The sequence below is a fragment of the Engystomops pustulosus genome, chromosome 10, assembly GCF_040894005.1.
Source record: "Engystomops pustulosus chromosome 10, aEngPut4.maternal, whole genome shotgun sequence".
In the NCBI taxonomy this organism is placed as follows: Eukaryota; Metazoa; Chordata; class Amphibia; order Anura; family Leptodactylidae; genus Engystomops; species Engystomops pustulosus.
In genome coordinates this window covers 9,147,880-9,167,372 of record NC_092420.1, presented here as the reverse complement: position 1 = coordinate 9,167,372, position 19,493 = coordinate 9,147,880, and the positions used below count along the sequence as shown (strand labels likewise).

Here is a 19,493-nt window from a genome sequence, read left to right as displayed (position 1 = left end):
ATGCTACACCCCCTGCCATCTGCATCCAGGAAAGAGTCTGGACTTACATGCTGGGCGGTTGGCTGGTCCCACAACAATCATCACTCATTGTCCACCACCACCACAGTGGGTCCACCAGGGACTGTGCAGATCTGGTATGTAACAATCTACGCCCTCGGCTGGTACTGCCAGCGCCAGCAGTGGACCGGAGAGACATTTCCTGGGTCGGCAGTGATGATTATTTTATATTTCGTGCTGTTCTTGTCCCTGGTGAACTCTTAAGAGTCTAACAATTTTTATTAACTGAGGATTCATGAGGGAACAATATCCGTGATGGCGCCCCCTGCCTGCCGTCACCCAGCTTTCCCATCACCAGATACAATTAGAACAACAGAGAATATTTTGGGGGGGGTTTTGGTGCTCCCGGAGGACGACTGACGACTTGGGAGAATTCTGCAATCAACGTGCGGCTGATTTTATAACTTTTTTTACTTGAATTGATGCAATTAGGGATCCGGCAGACAGGACGCCAAACCGCAGCCGCGCTGATCCCTACCCGGGGATACACGGCGAGGGGGCCCTGACCTTTCCACCCCATCGATGTAATTAGATTTTATGCTTTGGGAAGGAATTAAAGGCACATCCTTGGGTTATTGTGTTTATTTGCTGCAGCGGCTCCATCTACCTGGGGTAATGACATAGGAAAATAAACTGTTTAACCCCCGACTGGCTGGACATGTGTGTAGGAGTGTATATTTATATAGGTGTAACTAAGACGTAGATATTTCATATGGCAAAATAAATAAAATACAGATTAATGATTAAAGCCATAACTAGGAAATTTAGGGGTTGTCCAGGATCATTCATTATATTTACAGTAAAGTAAATGAACAACAAATAAGCCATAGTTATCATCTCCTATGTTCAGCTCAAGCAACAGTCCATATATATTTATTGTACACTCACCGGCCACTTTATTAGGTCCACCATGCTAGTAACGGGTTGGACCCCCTTTTGCCTTCAGAACTGCCTCAATTCTTCGTGGCATAGATACAACAAGGTGCTGGAAGCTCCTCAGAGATTTTGCTCCATATTGACATGATGGCATCACACAGTTGCCGCAGATTTGTCGGCTGCACATCCATGATGCCAATCTCCCGTTCCACCACATCCCAAAGATGCTCTATTGGATTGAGATCTGGTGACTGTGGAGCCATTTGTGTCCAGTGACCTCATTGTCATGTTCAAGAAACCAGTCTGAGATGATTCCAGCTTTATGACATGGCGCATTATCCTGCTGAAAGTAGCCATCAGATGTTAGGTACATTGTGGTCATAAAGGGATGGACATGGGCAGCAACAATACTCAGGTAGGAAAATATTCCCCACACCATGACACCACCACCACCAGCCTGAGCCGCTGATACAAGGCAGGATGGATCCATGACACCACCACCACCAGCCTGAGCCGCTGATACAAGGCAGGATGGATCCATGACACCACCACCACCAGCCTGAGCCGCTGATACAAGGCAGGATGGATCCGCGCTTTCATGTTGTTGTACCAAATTCTGACCCTACCATCCGAATGTCGCAGCAGAAATCGAGACTCATCAGACCAGGCAACGTTTTTCCAATCTTCTACTGTCCAATTTCCATGAGCTTGTGCAAATTGTAGCCTCAGTTTCCTGTTCTTAGCTGAAAGGAGTGGCACCCGGTGTGGTCTTCTGCTGCTGTAGCCCATCTGCCTCAAAGTTGGACGTACTGTGCGTTCAGAGATGCTCTTCTGCCTACCTTGGTTGTAACGGGTGGCGATTTGAGTCACTGTTGCCTTTCTATCAGCTCGAACCAGTCTGCCCATTCTCCTCTGACCTCTGGCATCAACAAGGCATTTCCGCCCACAGAACTGCCGCTCACTGGATGTTTTTTCTTTTTCGGACCATTCTCTGTAAACCCTAGAGATGGTTGTGCGTGAAAATCCCAGTAGATCAGCAGTTTCTGAAATACTCAGACCAGCCCTTCTGGCACCAACAACCATGCCACGTTCAAAGGCCACAAATCACCTTTCTTCCCCATACTGATGCTCGGTCTGAACTGCAGGAGATTGTCTTGCCCATGTCTACATGCCTAAATGCACTGAGCTGCCGCCATGTGATTGGCTGATTAGAAATTAAGTGTTAACGAACAGTTGGACAGGTGTACCTAATAAAGTGGCCAGTGAGTGTATATATCTATATATCTCTATATGTATGTAACAGGGTAATGACAGATAGTAACCCCATCCTATCACTGGCCTCATTAGTGTCCAGCTGAGGTTGGTATTCAATTCGGTGGCTATAACATCGGACCCTATTTAGAAAAATTTCTAAGAAGAATTTTTATGGGCAGCACAGTGGCTCAGCGGTTAGCATTACAACCTTGGAGCATGGTGGCTCAGTGGTTAGCATTACAGCCTTGGAGCATGGTGGCTCAGTGGTTAGCATTACAGCCCTGGAGCACGGTGGCTCAGTGGTTAGCATTACAGCCCTGGAGCACGGTGGCTCAGTGGTTAGCATTACAGCCCTGGAGCACGGTGGCTCAGTGGTTAGCATTACAACCTTGGAGCACGGTGGCTCAGTGGTTAGCATTACAACCTTGGAGCACGGTGGCTCAGTGGTTAGCACTACAGTCTTGCAGTGCTGGGGTCCTAGGTTCCTGTCCCAGGATCAACATCTGCAAAGAGTTTGTATGTTCTCTCCATGTTTGCGTGCGTTTCCTCCGGGTCCTTCGGTTTCCTCCCACACTCCAAAACATACTGGTAGGTGATTAGATCATGAGCCCCATTGGGGAGAGAGACTGATTTGGCAAACTCTGTGCAGCGCTGTGTAATCTGTGAGCGCTATATAAATAAAGGAATTATTATTATTAGGTCTCTCAATTCGAGGTCACAATCACATCTCCTGGCCATAAGCTATTATAATAATCTTATAATATATTAACAAAACCCCCTCAGTCACAGTAAACCACCCGCCCCCCCGCTCCCTCCACCCCTCCCCCATTGCTGCACAGATCAATTTCACAACATCATTTGGCTCCCAAATGGAAATTCAATAGCATTAAAATCTGAAATACCTTTAGAAGCAAATAAAGAGTTAACCCCATAAACTTTTTTTTTTTCAGAACTTTCACCAAACAACAGAATTTATAAAACAAAAAAATAAAGGGGGGGGGGAGGATAAGGCATCCGATCCGTGATACAGACTCCTAAAGATTAAAGTCACGAGCAGAGACAGGCGACTGTTTTCTTAATAACTGAAAACACAAGCCGGGACCTGAATGTGCTCATTGTTATGTGGGGAGGGGTCTGCCGGGGGGACAGGACAGGCTGGCGACACAGCGGCCGCCCCATTCACACACATACAGATCAGAACCGACCCGGGGGATACAGCGCGTTACACTGGAGCGCCGGCATCTACGTGTCCAGGACTTCCAGCTCCATCTCTGAATTTTGCCATTTGAAACTTTTTAGAAAACTTTTTGATAATATTTATACGACTATTTGTAGAGTTTACAAAAAGAGAAACATTTTATCTCACTTTTTAGTGACCGATTTAGCTTTTAAATTAAGTTAAGCTTTTTTTTTTATTTTAACATTTTTAAAAACTTTTCTATGAACTTTTAATAACTTTTTGTAACATATTTACAGAACTTGTTGCCACTGTTTTACATAACTGGAACATTCAAGAAAAGTAACTATTTATTCCCCCCCCCCCCCTCATCCATCGCCCCGCAGTGCTCTCCTTACACATGGGGCTATAGACAACAGACAGACCTAGACAATCCCGGGGGGCTCAGACGTGTCACCCACAGCACTGACCGGTGACTGTGAGGCCCAGGGGCAGTGGTAGTGATACTCATTGGAGCACATGTATCAAACTTTTGTTTTGCCTTTTTCTTTAAAGGACATCTACCACCAGGATGAAGTGGTTGGTATTCGACGCGGTGGCTATAACATCAGGCCCTGATGTTTTAGAAAAATTCCTAAAAAGAATTTTTATGGCCAGCACGGTGGCTCAGTGGTTAGCATTCCAGCCTTGGAGCACGGTGGCTCAGTGGTTAGCATTCCAGCCTTGGAGCACGGTGGCTCAGTGGTTAGCACTCCAGCCTTGGAGCACGGTGGCTCAGTGGTTAGCACTCCAGCCTTGGAGCACGGTGGCTCAGTGGTTAGCACTCCAGCCTTGGAGCACGGTGGCTCAGTGGTTAGCACTCCAGCCTTGGAGCACGGTGGCTCAGTGGTTAGCACTCCAGCCTTGGAGCACGGTGGCTCAGTGGTTAGCACTCCAGCCTTGGAGCACGGTGGCTCAGTGGTTAGCACTCCAGCCTTGGAGCACGGTGGCTCAGTGGTTAGCACTCCAGCCTTGGAGCACGGTGGCTCAGTGGTTAGCACTCCAGCCTTGGAGCACGGTGGCTCAGTGGTTAGCACTCCAGCCTTGGAGCACGGTGGCTCAGTGGTTAGCACTCCAGCCTTGGAGCACGGTGGCTCAGTGGTTAGCACTCCAGCCTTGGAGCACGGTGGCTCAGTGGTTAGCATTCCAGCCTTGGAGCACGGTGGCTCAGTGGTTAGCATTCCAGCCTTGGAGCACGGTGGCTCAGTGGTTAGCATTCCAGCCTTGGAGCACGGTGGCTCAGTGGTTAGCATTCCAGCCTTGGAGCACGGTGGCTCAGTGGTTAGCATTCCAGCCTTGGAGCACGGTGGCTCAGTGGTTAGCATTCCAGCCTTGGAGCACGGTGGCTCAGTGGTTAGCATTCCAGCCTTGGAGCACGGTGGCTCAGTGGTTAGCATTCCAGCCTTGGAGCACGGTGGCTCAGTGGTTAGCATTCCAGCCTTGGAGCACGGTGGCTCAGTGGTTAGCATTCCAGCCTTGGAGCACGGTGGCTCAGTGGTTAGCATTCCAGCCTTGGAGCACGGTGGCTCAGTGGTTAGCATTCCAGCCTTGGAGCACGGTGGCTCAGTGGTTAGCATTCCAGCCTTGGAGCACGGTGGCTCAGTGGTTAGCATTCCAGCCTTGGAGCACGGTGGCTCAGTGGTTAGCATTCCAGCCTTGGAGCACGGTGGCTCAGTGGTTAGCATTCCAGCCTTGGAGCACGGTGGCTCAGTGGTTAGCATTCCAGCCTTGGAGCACGGTGGCTCAGTGGTTAGCATTCCAGCGCTGGGGTCCTGGGTTCATGTACCAGGGTCAACATCTGCAAAGTTTGTATTTTCTCTCCGTGTTCCCGTGGGTTTCCTCCAGGTCCTCCAGTTTCCTCCCACACTCCAAAACATACTGGTAGGTTAATTAGATTGTGAGCCCCATTGGGGACAGGGAGAGATCTGGCAACCTTTGACCGTAGGTGTCAATGGAGCCTGGAGCCCCTCAGGCTGGTTTGCATACAGTTTTTTTTTTTCTTATAAGTTGCAAAAAAGTTTTAAGCTTGGTGCACGTCTACAGCTGCCCCTGACCAGGCGTAGATCTTAGCTTAGAACTGACTGCGACTTTTGGAAACTTTTGGTTTAAAAAGTTGCAAATTAGCTAAAGATCAAAACGCCACATGCATCAATAATGAAAAAGCCGTAAAATAAATCTGACCTCCAGAAAAGGCAAGTAAAGTCCCAAAAAACAAGGACAAAGCCGGACTCGTCATACATGTGCCCCGTGGAATTATTCTCTTAATTTGACAAGACAGAAGCAGGAACACAGGAAATATCACAAAGATTTGTAATGTAGTGAAATTCCATCAATCCAGCAATAACCCTAAAAGTCTCCTGATCCGGCATCTGCCCTTCATAGCCAGAAACTGGAGAGACGTTATTCCTCTAATACTGATCTATCTCATTCTAGAAGTCCCATTGACCCAGGATTAACCCCTTCTCACACCAGGACCACACATCACCTTGCAGGATTACTACATCCAGGTAACGGGCGCTGCCATCGCACTTGTGTGATCCCCAACTGGAGACAAAACTATAGTCCGGCATGGTTGAGGAAAAAATAAAAAATGCTAGTTAACCCTTTCAGTACCACATTAAAGGAAATCTCCCATTAAAATCCATCCTGATAAACCAGAGACACTCCCTCATAGATCCAGGCAACGGGACTGAGGGAATCTTCTTATATTTGTTATCCATGGCCTCCTCCCTTCTAAAATTATGAGCCAGAAGGACTCAGGGGGGTGTTACCAGAGCCCCTCTATGCTGCTGTTACACTATCGCACCCTCACCCTTCTCCCTCAGCACTTCCCCTCTCTTTGCATGATGTAATCATACACAGTGAGGGGGAAGGGATTGTCAGGGGAACCTGTCACCAGCTGAAAATCACATTCCTGGTGACAGGATCCCTTTAACTATTGATGGCCTACCCTTAGGATCATTGAGGGTCTGAGTCACATCACCGCTGGTGATCAGCTGTTATACTGTGATGCATTTCTCTTGTGACCAAGACTAGTCGTATCACAGGGGCCCGATCCAAGAGCTCATTATTCAGTTTATGGAGCCAGTACACCCCCCCACGATCTGACATACAGGACCGGGGCTAAGGATCTAAGGTCATCGATAGCAAACTCAAAAACCACACAAGCAAAATAAAAATGTGAACTCTCTTCTGTGTTTTCTGAGCTGGTACAAATAACGATATGTCATACAAAAACCAAGGCCCCACGAAGCTGCTGAAGGGCAGAAAAAGGGATTTTATCATAGACGGAGGCCACCAACAAGCAGAAGGGATTTTATCAAGCACCACTGATCCATTCTGGGAGCGGTAGTCCCCCATTTTGGCTCCCGGCTGTCAATCACCCTGACCCCTGCATCGCCGCCTGGGAATTCCTCGCTGCCACAGGGGCCTTTGATGATGGGTCTGATGTACATGAAGGGAGGAAACAATTACTGTCACTGACATTTCAGCAGCTTCTGATATTTCATCTGCGGCCCGTGCGAGGCCGGGGGGGGGGGCGACTCTGCCCATGATGACACAGACCTGGCTACATGCACCCGGGCAGAGCCGCAGTCACTGCTGACAGGTCTATGGCCCGGGGAGATGGGCAGCCATCACCTTACTTCCCTCCTAATGACTGTAATTAGTCATTAGTCACCCCTATACATTGCCCCTCCCCACATCAGGAGCCCCTATGTAGTCAGCACCAGCCAGGACTCCAGGAAAGCTGTATAACAATGCTATAAAGGCGGCCATATGGGTTATCACCCAGCTTTCCAAGGCATAGCTGATATATGAGAACTAGTGGTGGGGGAAGAGGTTACAGAGACCATTTATGACCTGGTCAAGGGGTGAGCCGTCATCGCCACCGCACAGATGTCTGGACACATCTCAGGACTCTGATCTAGAGGCCAAGCCATGTCAGAGGACAGAGCTGTCCGTGCACAATGTACCATGGACTTGGTTAAACACCACGAAAGGGTCAAATAATCATCCCCGACCTTCTGACCCCTGAAATTCCAGGTAGGAGTCAAATTGCGGAAGGCACAACGCCCCCTTGTGCCCCCAAATGCAATCACAGCAGCGATTATTATACTGGTTACATGTATTTTCCTGCATACAATCTATTGATCCCTGTTATCAGCCAATTTCTTACATGGTCTAAACTTCATGGTTGAATGCCCCTTAATAAAAGGGAACCTGTCAGCAGGTGTGACCCTACAGACTGCAGTCAGTGTTATGTATTGTCCCTGGAGAGATGTGTAGTCACACCTTTGTGTGTGTTGTTAGAAGCAGCAGGACTGTGATATATGGATATTACAGGATTAAAGCTTCTTCAAGTGCACTGCGGGCGTGTCCTCACACTGCTGTGCTCTCTGCAGCCAGTCTTAGTTATTGTACCTGGAGCTTTATTGTACCTATAATCAGATCTTTATGTGTGTTGTTAGTAGCAGCAGGACTGTCAAATATGGATTTATATTACCGCTTTTGCACTGCGGGCGTGTCCTCACACTGCTGTGCTCTGAGCTCTCTGCTCCCATTTCAGCAAACAAATGTTATTGTTTGTATAATGACAAGTTATACAATTTTCCAATATAAATTCTGTATCAGTTTTCTGGATCTCTGCTTGCTGTCATTCTATAGAAAGCTTCTATGTTTACTTCCAGTGAACAGATATCTGACCACGGTCACACAGGTGCACGGCTCATTAGTACCATAGAGAGTAATCAGAGCCGCAGGTTATAACAAGCCGTGCACCTGTGTGACCACGGTCAGATTTCTGTTTCCTGGAAGTAAACATAGAAGCTTTCTATAGAATGACAGCAAGCAGAGATCTAGAAAGGTGCGAGGAATTGATAAAGTATATCGGAAAATTGTATAATTCCATCATCATACAAACAATAACATCAATTTGCCGAAATGGGAATATCCCTTTTAAGCTTCTTCATAGTCCCTCTCTTCTGCTCCGAGTGCCCACTGTAGCATTCAACCCAAATCCTGCTACAGCAGTTACTCAGAGTAGAAGGAAGGAGCTTTGGAGCAGTGTGGAGCACAGAGCCAAGAGCACAGCAGTGTGAGGACTTGCCACCAGCACACTATGGAATATACATCCATTTTCACAGTCCTGCTGCTACTAAGCAGCACAATCAGTAAGACTAGGGTAATGTAAGAGGGGAGCAGAGGCGCCGCTTCTATCAACCAACCAGATCGTTGCTTTTGAATCCCTGGAAAAATGGACCCAGATTGTATCTACTTGGTCTCGGCACATGTGGCCCGCAGTGTATTTTTCAATAACCCGGCCCTTATCCTGGGATCGGCGCAGCTTTGTCTTTTTCCTGACCCCACAACATTACGGAATTAGGAAACGTCTTGTATAATCCCCTTCCGATATTGGCCTGGTCCTGAACCCAACTAATGAGGTTACTCATCCCTTGATCTTGGGGCTCCGTCTGTTTTCCTCCATCATTGCGTCACCTGGTTGAATACCTCGGCACAGATGCGTCGGATACACCCGCTGCCCCTAATCTTGTCTCCCTCGGGCATTTACAAGAGTTCAAAAAAAAAAATTTTAAGTTAACAGAAGAGACGCTGGAAAGTGGAAACATACGAGCGCTCAACTCCGCACACAGATATCATGTGGGGACAGGAATCAAAACTACACGGGACAAATATTTGTGGAATTTACAAAAGGAAATTTTCGTTTTGACCCTTAACGTGCTGGAATAGGCTGCAGCCAGTAGAACAAGGAGCTAATGCGAAAGGGAACCTGTCAGCTGATTTTAGCGCACCAAACTACCAGTTAGGGGATGAAATGTCCTTACCAAAAATTCCCTTTTCATGTAAAAATAAGGTGAGAAAAGTCAAGTTTAGTGGTTGGGGGTAGCGTCATTTTACAAGCCTCTATCTTCAGCTATAACACCTAGAAATGTGCAGCTTGTGTCATATTAAAGATAAGAATCTCATCTTTCAGGTCACATTAGACTTGCGGTCCTTGGAGCTACAGAGGTGAAGACACAGACAGGTGAACAAAAGGAGGCAGGAATCTGATTTTTATCTGCAGCTCACATATGTTTTTAACTGCCTGTATCTCCTGTTCTGTAGCACTCAGAACCACAAGCCTGATGTGTTCTGAAAGAGGAGATTCTTATCTTTTAAATGTCACCAACTACATGTTTTTTGGATCGATAGATCTGTACATAGAGGTGTCTGAATTGACACTCCCCCTGCAACTTCTACACCTGACTCACCACTGGCAAATATGACTCTTTTCAACTCATGTGCACATTTTTTTTTCTAGAAGGGAAATTCATCCCCTACCTTTAGGCACTAGTGGTGGCAGAGCCTCTTCCCTAAACTTGTAGTGATATTCCTACATAATGAAGTGAAAGCATTGCACTAGAATTTAGGGGTGTGACCTCATGGCTGACACTGATCCATCTCCTGCTGGCGCCATTCATATACATAGGCGACATGTCATGGCAATATCCGATTGGTGGGGTCCAAAATCCGACACTTAGAGACTTAAAGAGGACCTGTCACCAGTTCTGGGACTTTAAACCAAATACACGTCCATATGGTATGTGGTTTACAGTCCCAAAACGACCTTTAATAGCTCTCATGATGGGGGCCAACATAAAAAAAATGAACATATATACTTACCTAGATGCGAGTTCGAGACTCACATCTGAAGTTCTCGTGATGCCGGGAGACGACCACCTATTCATTGCGCATGCGCTGTACCCATAGAGCATGCGCATTGAAGCTGGGGTGTACTACTCCGGCTTCATTGCCGCAACGCGCAGGAGCAGAGAGCTCCAGAGCAGCAAAGTATTATTGGTTTTTTTCTTTTTTTACTGTCCCCACCCTGGAACTCATACAGGGCGAATGAGGACACCATCAGGACCTGTGGGTGGTTTTTGTGTCCCAAATCGCCCAGACAGGTTCCCTTTAAGCGGCCAGTACCCTAAGTAGTGGCTGTACTGGGGTATTGCAGCTCAGCTCTCTCTCACTACAAAAGGTTTGGACCACCCCTTTAAAGACAAGGTTTCGTTTAAAGTAGTAACAATTATGAAACATATCAATTTTGCAACAAAGTCAAAGCCCCTATGAGGAATAGCATACAATGTCTCATCTCTACAAGATATCACATAAAGCAGAGGCTCAGACATCCCGCCCAGAGGCAAACACCAAATACCTACAACAAAAACTCCTAGAAATTAAGTTACCCCAAGACATTTGCCCTAATCGAGGGACCTCTCTGATCCATAGCCAAAAAGTAGCTGCGCCCGGTGCAAAGGCAGGCGTCAGGAGATATGACAGATTAGATCACCGGGGGCAATGCTTCGTTCCTTCTCTATTCACTTTAAATCTTAATTTGTTGCAGGCGGCGGCTTAAGAGACAAGTCTGAGGGCAGGAATCGCTGGAGACCTCCGCAGAGGGGCCTGGGGGGCTCTACTGGGAGATCACCTAAAGAGTCCGTACAAACCAACATAAAGACACTGACTATCTACTATAATGTGAACCTTAAAAGGGAACCTGTCAGCAAGTTTTACACCACTAAACTACCAGCCCCTCAAATATAGGATGAAATGTTCCTTCTAGGAGTCCCTCTTTCATGTGAAATCCCAAAGTCAGGCAAATATGACTCGTTTTCACATGAGAGGAGTCAAGTTTGGTGATTGGAGGGATAGTGTCACTTCAGAAGACCCTGTTCTATGGCACCTAGAAACAATCTTTTTGTGTCATATTAAATAGAAGTTCAGGCATATTGTTCTATGATCTACAACACTGGACATACAGGCAGGTAAAAAAAATATGCAAGAACTTTATCTGCAGCTATTATTTCCCGCTATGTCTTTAACTGTATCTGTTCATAGAACCAAAAGCCTGTTGTGATGTGAAAGATGAGATCCTTTTATTTAATACCATACCAGCAACATGTTTGGGGTCTGTTGCCATGGAGACACAGAGCTCTGCATGTGAGCTGCAAATGAGCTTCGTTTTTAGGCAGTGTTGTAAAGACACAACCAGTTCAGTCACCTTAATAACAGCCATCCCCTATCATCATAGAGGGGGTCCTCATCTAACACCCCCTCTGGGGGCGAAGCGGATGAACACTGTATATACTTTCCAGACCTTTCCAGTTTCCTACAAATTTTAAAGACAATTCCATTTTCGCTGAGCTATACCGGTTGGTGCTCCCATTTTCTTCCATCTATTCTATTCAGTTTTTTACACTTTCCATAGGAATAAGATGTGGAAAGAAGATTACGGCTGTGTCAGCCCCGCCCCTAGAGCACTGAGGAGCTCATTTGCATAAAAATAAAAACATAAATTAGCTTCAAAACCACAAATTGCTGTAAAACAAGAAAGATGCATGTGGAAAGCTCATGTGGTGCTCTACACAAGGCTGATTTTACTGGGGGCTAATTTGGGAGCTGGAAGACCCCTTTAAGGGAACGTTACATTCCCATACACAGGGAACTTGTTAATACTTTGATATTTTACACGATGAAACGAGATGCAGAAGGTTCTAGCGCCGTCTTCAGTCACAATTAGTATAAATTAAGAGAGAACCCGGACCCAACAATGGGCGACACACACGGGGGACACGCATTCTCGGCAGTGGCGACTGTTCACATCTCCTTCTGCGGACATTTAAACTGTTGTTGGCAGGAAGAACAAACTGAGAAGAAAATAATAATGGAGAAACACGATGGCGGCGGCTGATTACATTCATGACATGCCGGGGAAACAAAGGAGGGAACCAGGCGGCACCAAGGATTCATTGATGTGTCACCGTGACCTGCTCCCACTCAGGAGAGACTCGCTTCTTCACAGAATGGACTATTGTCTCCCGGAATTTTTTTATTCCGTGGGAAAAACAAAATTGAAAAATAAATAAAATTTGGAGGGCATTTTTTTAAATATGATGATGACACCTGACGAGTCAACAATGACGCTGCAACATGGATGTGTGATGGTGGAGATGAGGGGGCACTGCACATAGGCTCATGGTTGTCCTAGAGCAGCTACACGTGTGTGATCAGTCGTTGCATTCATTTTAGTATAAGGGAGACCCCGTTTATATGAGGTCATATCATCAGAAAATTCAACATTACATCATCCCTTTAAAGGAACCTCCAAAATCCTTCCTGATAAACCAGGGACATTACTCATAGCTACAGGCACTGGGACTGTGGGATCTTCTTATATCTGTTATCCATGACCTCCTCCTTTTTAAAAATCAACTTTTAAAGTTATGCTAATGAGCCCAAATGGCTCTGATGGGTGTTTCCAGAGCCCCTCAGTGCTGTAGCTTCACAGGCTGGAGGTCTCCTCACAGTTACGGTGCGTGGATCTATGAGTCAATAAATGATGGATTTCTGGTGGTAGATTCTCTTTAACTCTGTGGAATGTAAATTGCAGAAGTCTTCAGCACTATCCAGAGCGCCGCACACGGGGTCGCCGTACACGGTCTGACAGCCTTTGCCTTTAAGGCTACCACAGACATAGAGATTGTCTGTGCGCTCTATGCCGAGTCAGCGGATAGGGGATGGACAAAGACTATTCATTGGGATCACACACACGTTCCCATGTCCCGGTGTAAGAGCCGGGTCAATATTTTGCAACCCAAGAACAGAACCCAATGAATTTAGGGGAGATTCTGATGCCTCAGGACACAAGTTTCCACCCACAACTGCAGCTGATTGGGGAGGGGAAAAAAAGCAGTAGCATCAGTTCCATATGTTGGGGGCTACATAGCGATTTATTAGTGAATCACTAATATTTGTGTGTATGTTAGTAGCAGCAGGATTGTGAAATATAGATTTATATTCCAGGATAGCAACTTCTCAAGTGCACTGGAGGCGTGTCCTACTCCTCACACTGCTGTGCTCTGGGCAGACCATGTTAGGTATTGTCCCTGGAGAGATGTGTAATCATATCTTTGTGTATGTTGTTTGGATGACATATGTTGGATTTGAGCTTCTCCAAGTGCACCGGGGACGAATCCTCACACTGCTGTGCTCTGTGCTCTCTGTGGCTAGTGTCAGTTTTTTCCCTGGAGAGATATATAATCAGACCTTTTGTGTGTGTTGTAAGTAGAGGAGATTTATATTCCAGGATTGCAGCTGCGCCAAGTGCACTTGGGGCGTGTCCTCACACTGCAGTGCTCTTTGCTCTCTGCACCTACTTGCTCTAAACTCACTCAGCAATGCCAACAGCCAAAAGCTCTTTCACCATACAAATTCTGATAGGTCTCCCTCAGATCAGAGCATAAGGGATCTGTGTGGCAGCTCAATGCAGAGAGCCAAGATCACAGCAGTGTGAGGATAAGAGATGCAATCTGTTCAGTTGGAGTGCGAATTATGTAATTGGCGGAGCAGCATGAATCCCGCCGCTCCATTCAGTGTCTAAATTAGGGAGTGGGAAATAGCTGAGCACAGCGCTCAGTGATCTCCGGCCTCTCATAGAGATTTAAAGGATCAGCAGATCGTGTGTTTGGATCATAGAAAATCATTCAGGATTATAACAAACCCTCAGCTGTGAAAGGCATTATGTCAGGACTAGTTTTCAACTTGTGGTTGTAAACAGCCGTGTTACTATTCACTGACAGCAAGCAGAGACACAAGTCTATAAGAAATTTGCAGCCATATGTCAGGAATAGGACTACGACCCTCAGCCTCCCCGGCAGCCACTCACCCCCTATGATGGTCCTGATGAGGGAGGCATGGCCCGGACAGTCTACCAGGGTGAACTGCAGCTTCCGGTAGCCGGTATGGCTCAGCTGCTCGGGCAGGGGGACCGTGAAGGAGGAAAAACCCAGGTCCAGGGTGATGCCCCGCTCCCGGCTCTGCGGGTTCTTGTCAAAGGCAGCGGTGGACGCTGTGGTGCTGAGCGCCTTGGCCAGGGAGGTCTTCCCGCTGTCAATGTGCCCCAGCACCCCGACATTAAAGTTCAAAGTCTCCCCAACCGGAGCCATGGGGGCCGCCATGCATGCGTTCCACGATGAAACGCTCTACTTCCGCGTTGTGCGCCACTAATCTCTCCCCACAGGAAACAAAAGACGGAGCCAATCAGTTCCCAGAGACTAAAAGGCACCAAATCCTTCACATTACGCGATTTATTTCACGTTTTCTGTTAAAATATCACTAAAAAACCTTCATGATTAAATATTAATAAAGTTCAGGCCGAGACTGCGCCATAAACTTCATGTTGTGGGCGCCTCAATGCAGGAAAGTGGGGAAAATCCACTGCTACAGCAAAAAAATACATGAGAATAAGAATCATTTGTGGCTCTTCTCATATATAGAAAAGTACCGGCGCTAACAAATACTCCGATAAACTCAGTGTATAATTCATGATATAATTAGCTGTAAAATTATCCAATGTATAAACTAATTTATGTTAATGGTCAGAATCCGAGCGACCATTCAAGGAGGAGGGTGAAGGGGTAAATTATTAGGGGTCACAGAATTAAAGGGGTTGCATTTGCTTTGATTGTTATCCCCTAGCTACAGAATAAGGATAATCGTCAGAATGGTGAGGGTCTGAATGCTGGGACTCCGCAATCACCGAAATGAGGGTCCTTTTCTCTCTAATTGATGTAGCAGTAGGTAAAGCATACAATGGGTACAATTGCCAAGCACAGCACTCAGGTATCTCTGGCACTATCTATCTTCACTATACATGAATGTACTGGCGCTACCTGTGCCATAGCCGGCGGTAGTGGGTTATAATATGGGGGGTTTGGGTGGCAGCCCGGGGCCTAAGCCTTCCAGGGGGCCATGGGCACCAAACCACCCACCAAATTTTATACTGAGATCCTCGTAATCTGTTCTTGCTCTCAATACACTTGTACACAAGAGCCATTTAAATCACAGATTGAGAGCAGACAAAAGGGACACATTCTCCATTCCCCAAGAAGCTGATTCTAGCACCATATACAGGAAGTGACTCCAGACTTGTAGGGGCCATAACATTCATACAGACCAGGGCCCATGGCAGTCTTATCCACCCCTGATTGGCGGACGCTCTTTCCACTCCTGTGAATAGGGGATGAAAACATGAGCTAGAGCAAACCCAGGACTTCTTTACATATATTTTGTTTGTTGTTTTTATTTTTGAGATGACAATTGACCATTTCCATAAGACAGTTCATCAATATCAAAGTGATATGACGCCAATACTGTCACCCCTGCTGATCAGCTGATCCTGGCAGCTTGTACAGATCTGGAAATAAGGCGCCATCACATGTGTAGAGGCTGGTCCTGGGTGCGCAGGCCCATACATACAGACCTGAACATCTAGACTTTTATAGGGGTTGTACTAAGTTTGATTGTTATCTCCGAGGACTGGGATTTTCACCGATCACGAGAATGGAGGTCCAGTAGTGAATCGAGCATGCATGCTGACACTCCATGCTATATGAGAGTGTCGGAAATGGCCAAACACAGCCCTCTGGTTACTCCTATTCCTCGTCTATACACATGATGGAGATACCCAAGCGCTGAGCTTGGTAATTTCCAACATTCTCAGAGTATTGAATGGAGCAGCAAGACACACAGGACCCCTGTTATCATCTATTGAGGTCCAACTCTTGGAACCCTCACCGATTACGAGAACGGACCCCAACCTGCGGGTAGTGGATATCAATGAAACTTAGTCTCACCCAAGGCTGCACCATTCCATCTTCACCATTCCATCAACTCTTCTCCTTTACATGAAGTTTAGTGCGACCATCATTCCATTAGAAAAGAGAGGCTTAGGTCTCCTGCCCCAAGATCGGGTGGTCTGAGCGATCTAGATGTCACCCCCATCCAATGCTTAGGGGTGTGTAGGACTTGGGAGAAGAGGACCACACATTAATATCTATATATTTCCTCGGGTAACCCTACAAGTGTCATATAGTCTGAGAAGTGACATTTACCCTGTATAGGTCTGAGGCCAAGTTGCAATACATAACGTTACCAGTGTGTGCAGACGCCTTCCAATCCTCCGATGATTAACAACCCCACATTATCATATTAACCCCCAGCTGTTTATAATCATAATAATATCTCAATGAACTCCCATAAATAGGATTATTCTGCTGTGGGAATGAAGGCATAATTTCCTCCAATTCTAATGCGTGTGTGCGCTTCTACCTAAACCTTAAGTGTAAAATAAGTATTAGCCGCGTCCAAACTAAATAAATTTCCCCCATATAAATAAGCCGTTCATTACTCAGGAGTCCTGTGTAAGACCTTGGTCCGTGTCCATAGATTGTACCTTTCCCTTTTGTCGAAATTCAATCCACGACTACAAATAAATTCGACATGTTTAGTGCATGAAGCACTTACCCCGGAGAAACCCAACACCGACCCGCAGAATAGATTTCCTTTATCATGGAGACGTTGTTTTCATTCCTATAGCGATCCTAGAATAAGCGCAGGATGTGATATTGCCAGGAATGGTCGGGGTTAAATGTTCAGGTCTCACACATATTCTTCCATATTTATACTGAGGGGGACAGGCTCCAAAAATAACAATGTTCTTGACAGTCTGAATCCATCAAACTTCAAGGATATTTAAATGGTGGAGGAGAACATGAGCGCGTTCTGCGGACGCGGCTATTCCCATTCTATAAACACATTGGCCCCCCTCAGGTATCTCATGACGGGCGGACGGAGACGTAGCGCTGAGAGGCACTAGAAAGAAATTTAGATTTCTTCTTTTGTGTATTTAATGGACCCTTCATACGGAACACAATTGCTGAGGGTTAGGGCTCTTTCACATTGGCGTCTTCCGCAGCTTCAGTTGTGTATCTGTTGCGTTATGTATCTTTGTTGTATCTCCGTTTTTCTTCTCATTTGTTTCCGTGATGCATCCGTTTTGTCTCCGTGTCCGCAAAAAAATAAAAAACTAAAGGTTTAACATTGCTTTGAAAACATCACACCTGGTTTTTCAGTGAAAAAAAAACGGATGTTTCATCTGTTTTTTTGCGGCCCCATAGACTTCTATTGCTTTCCGTGATCCACATCCGTGAAAAATATAGGATCAATGAAAATACAAGCCAATGTGAAAACTTCCATAGAAATCATTGGCTTTGTGAGGCATCCGTTGAAATCACTGAACAACAGACGTGAAAAACAGCGCCAGTGTGAAAGAGTCCTTAACCGCAGCAGAATCATTGGTGGGATTTACGTCAATCCAATCCATGTGTTGTGTAAAACCTGCTCCTGAAGCTTAGTTCGGGGCAATTTAACTTGTTAACTGCTGCAATCAAGGGAGACAGTGGGTCACCACCCCCATTGCAATTGTGGGGTACCATGAGGCTAATCATTGCTTCCGGGTTCCACTAAGAATGGAAGCCTATTAGACCCAGCAAGAGGCAGAGTCTAATAGGAGTGATGTCATTGTAGAAGAAGATGTGCATAGCACAAGATGCAAACAATGAACCCATGTGAACTGTATATTACGTCCTGTGAATATACACTCACCGGCCACTTTATTAGGTACACCTGTCCAACTGCTCGTTAACACTTAATTTCTAACCAGCCAATCACATGGCGATAACTCAGTGCATTCAGGCATGTAGACATGGTCAAGACAATCTCCTGCAGTTCAGACCGAGCATCAGTATGGGGAAGAAAGGTGATTTGAGGCCTTTGAACGTGGCATGGTTGTTGGTGCCAGAAGGGCTGGTCTGAGTATTTCACAAACTGCTGATCTACTGGGATTTTCACGCACAACCATCTCTAGGGTTTAGAGAGAATGGTCCGAAAAAGAAAAAACATCCAGTGAGCGGCAGTTCTGTGGGCAGAAATGCCTTGTTGATGCCAGAGGTCAGAGGAGAATTGGCAGACTGGTTCGAGCTGATAGAAAGGCAACAGTGACTCAAATCGCCACCCGTTACAACCAAGGTAGGCAGAAGAGCATCTCTGAATACACAGTACGTCCAACTTTGAGGCAGATGGGCTACAGCAGCAGAAGACCACACCGGGTGCCACTCCTTTCAGCTAAGAACAGGAAACTGAGGCTACAATTTGCACAAGCTCATGGAAATTGGACAGTAGAAGATTGGAAAAACGTTGCCTGATCTGATGAGTCTCGATTTCTGCTGCGACATTCGGATGGTAGGGTCAGAATTTGGTACAACAACATGAAAGCATGGATCCATCCTGCCTTGTATCAGCGGCTCAGGCTGGTGGTGGTGGTGTCATGGATCCATCCTGCCTTGTATCAGCGGGTCAGGCTGGTGGTGGTGGTGTCATGGTGTCTTTGGGCCCCTTGGTACAACGCCACAGCCTACCTGAGTATTGCTGCTGACCATGTCCATCCCTTTATGAGCACAATGTCCCCTGTAACATCTGATGGCTATTTTCAGCAGGATAATGCGCCATGTCATAAAGCTGGAATCATCTCAGACTGGTTTCTTGAACATGACAATGAGGTCACTGGACACAAATGGCCTCCACAGTCACCAGATCTCAATCCAATAGAGCATCTTTGGGATGTGGTGGAACGGGAGATTCGCATCATGGATGTGCAGCCGACAAATCTGCGGCAACTGTGTGATGCCATCATGTCAATATGGACCAAAATCTCTGAGGAGCTTCCAGCACCTTGTTGTATCTATGCCACGAAGAATTTAGGCAGATCTGAAGGCAAAAGGGGGTCCAACCCGTTACTAGCATGGTGGACCTAATAAAGTGGCCAGTGAGTGTACATTGCAGTGCACTGAAGGTGCGATTAAGGTATCACCCCTTCTAATCCCCTCCTGGGACAAAATGTAAAAAAAAGTAAAAAGAAGTTTAAAAGTATATATTAACCCCTCAATGCCACAGCCATTTTTTATTTTGTGTTTGCATTTTTAAGACTTAACCAAATCAGTCCTAACCTCTTTATTTTTCAGTGCACGGAGCAATAGGAGGTCGTAACAACTTGTACTTCCTAGTGATGGTATTTACTATTCCGTGAAATTGGTCATCTCTGTGTTTATGGCTGTCACTATGCTCTCCAAATGACTCTTCCCCTAATACATTTTAAAAAATGTAAAACTTTTATACAAAAGTCTTGCCATAT

General features: G+C 46.3%; 1 protein-coding gene and 1 long non-coding RNA gene across 3 annotated transcripts in view; one reads left to right on the top strand and one right to left on the bottom strand.

The window, feature by feature from the left end:
• Nucleotides 1–14,495, bottom strand: part of EEFSEC (eukaryotic elongation factor, selenocysteine-tRNA specific) — a 100,209-nt gene extending 85,714 nt beyond the window's left edge. Inside the window, exon 1 of one of the 2 annotated variants that reach the window (XM_072128217.1) lies at nucleotides 14,130–14,495. In XM_072128217.1, coding sequence (XP_071984318.1) covers nucleotides 14,130–14,421 — 292 coding nt within the window. In that variant the 5' untranslated portion in view covers nucleotides 14,422–14,495. The remainder of the gene's footprint in view (nucleotides 1–14,129) is intronic. The other variant, XM_072128216.1, reaches the window with a different exon arrangement.
• Nucleotides 1–19,493, top strand: part of LOC140104603 (uncharacterized) — a 213,273-nt gene that overhangs the window by 5,484 nt on the left and 188,296 nt on the right. The window lies entirely within an intron of this gene.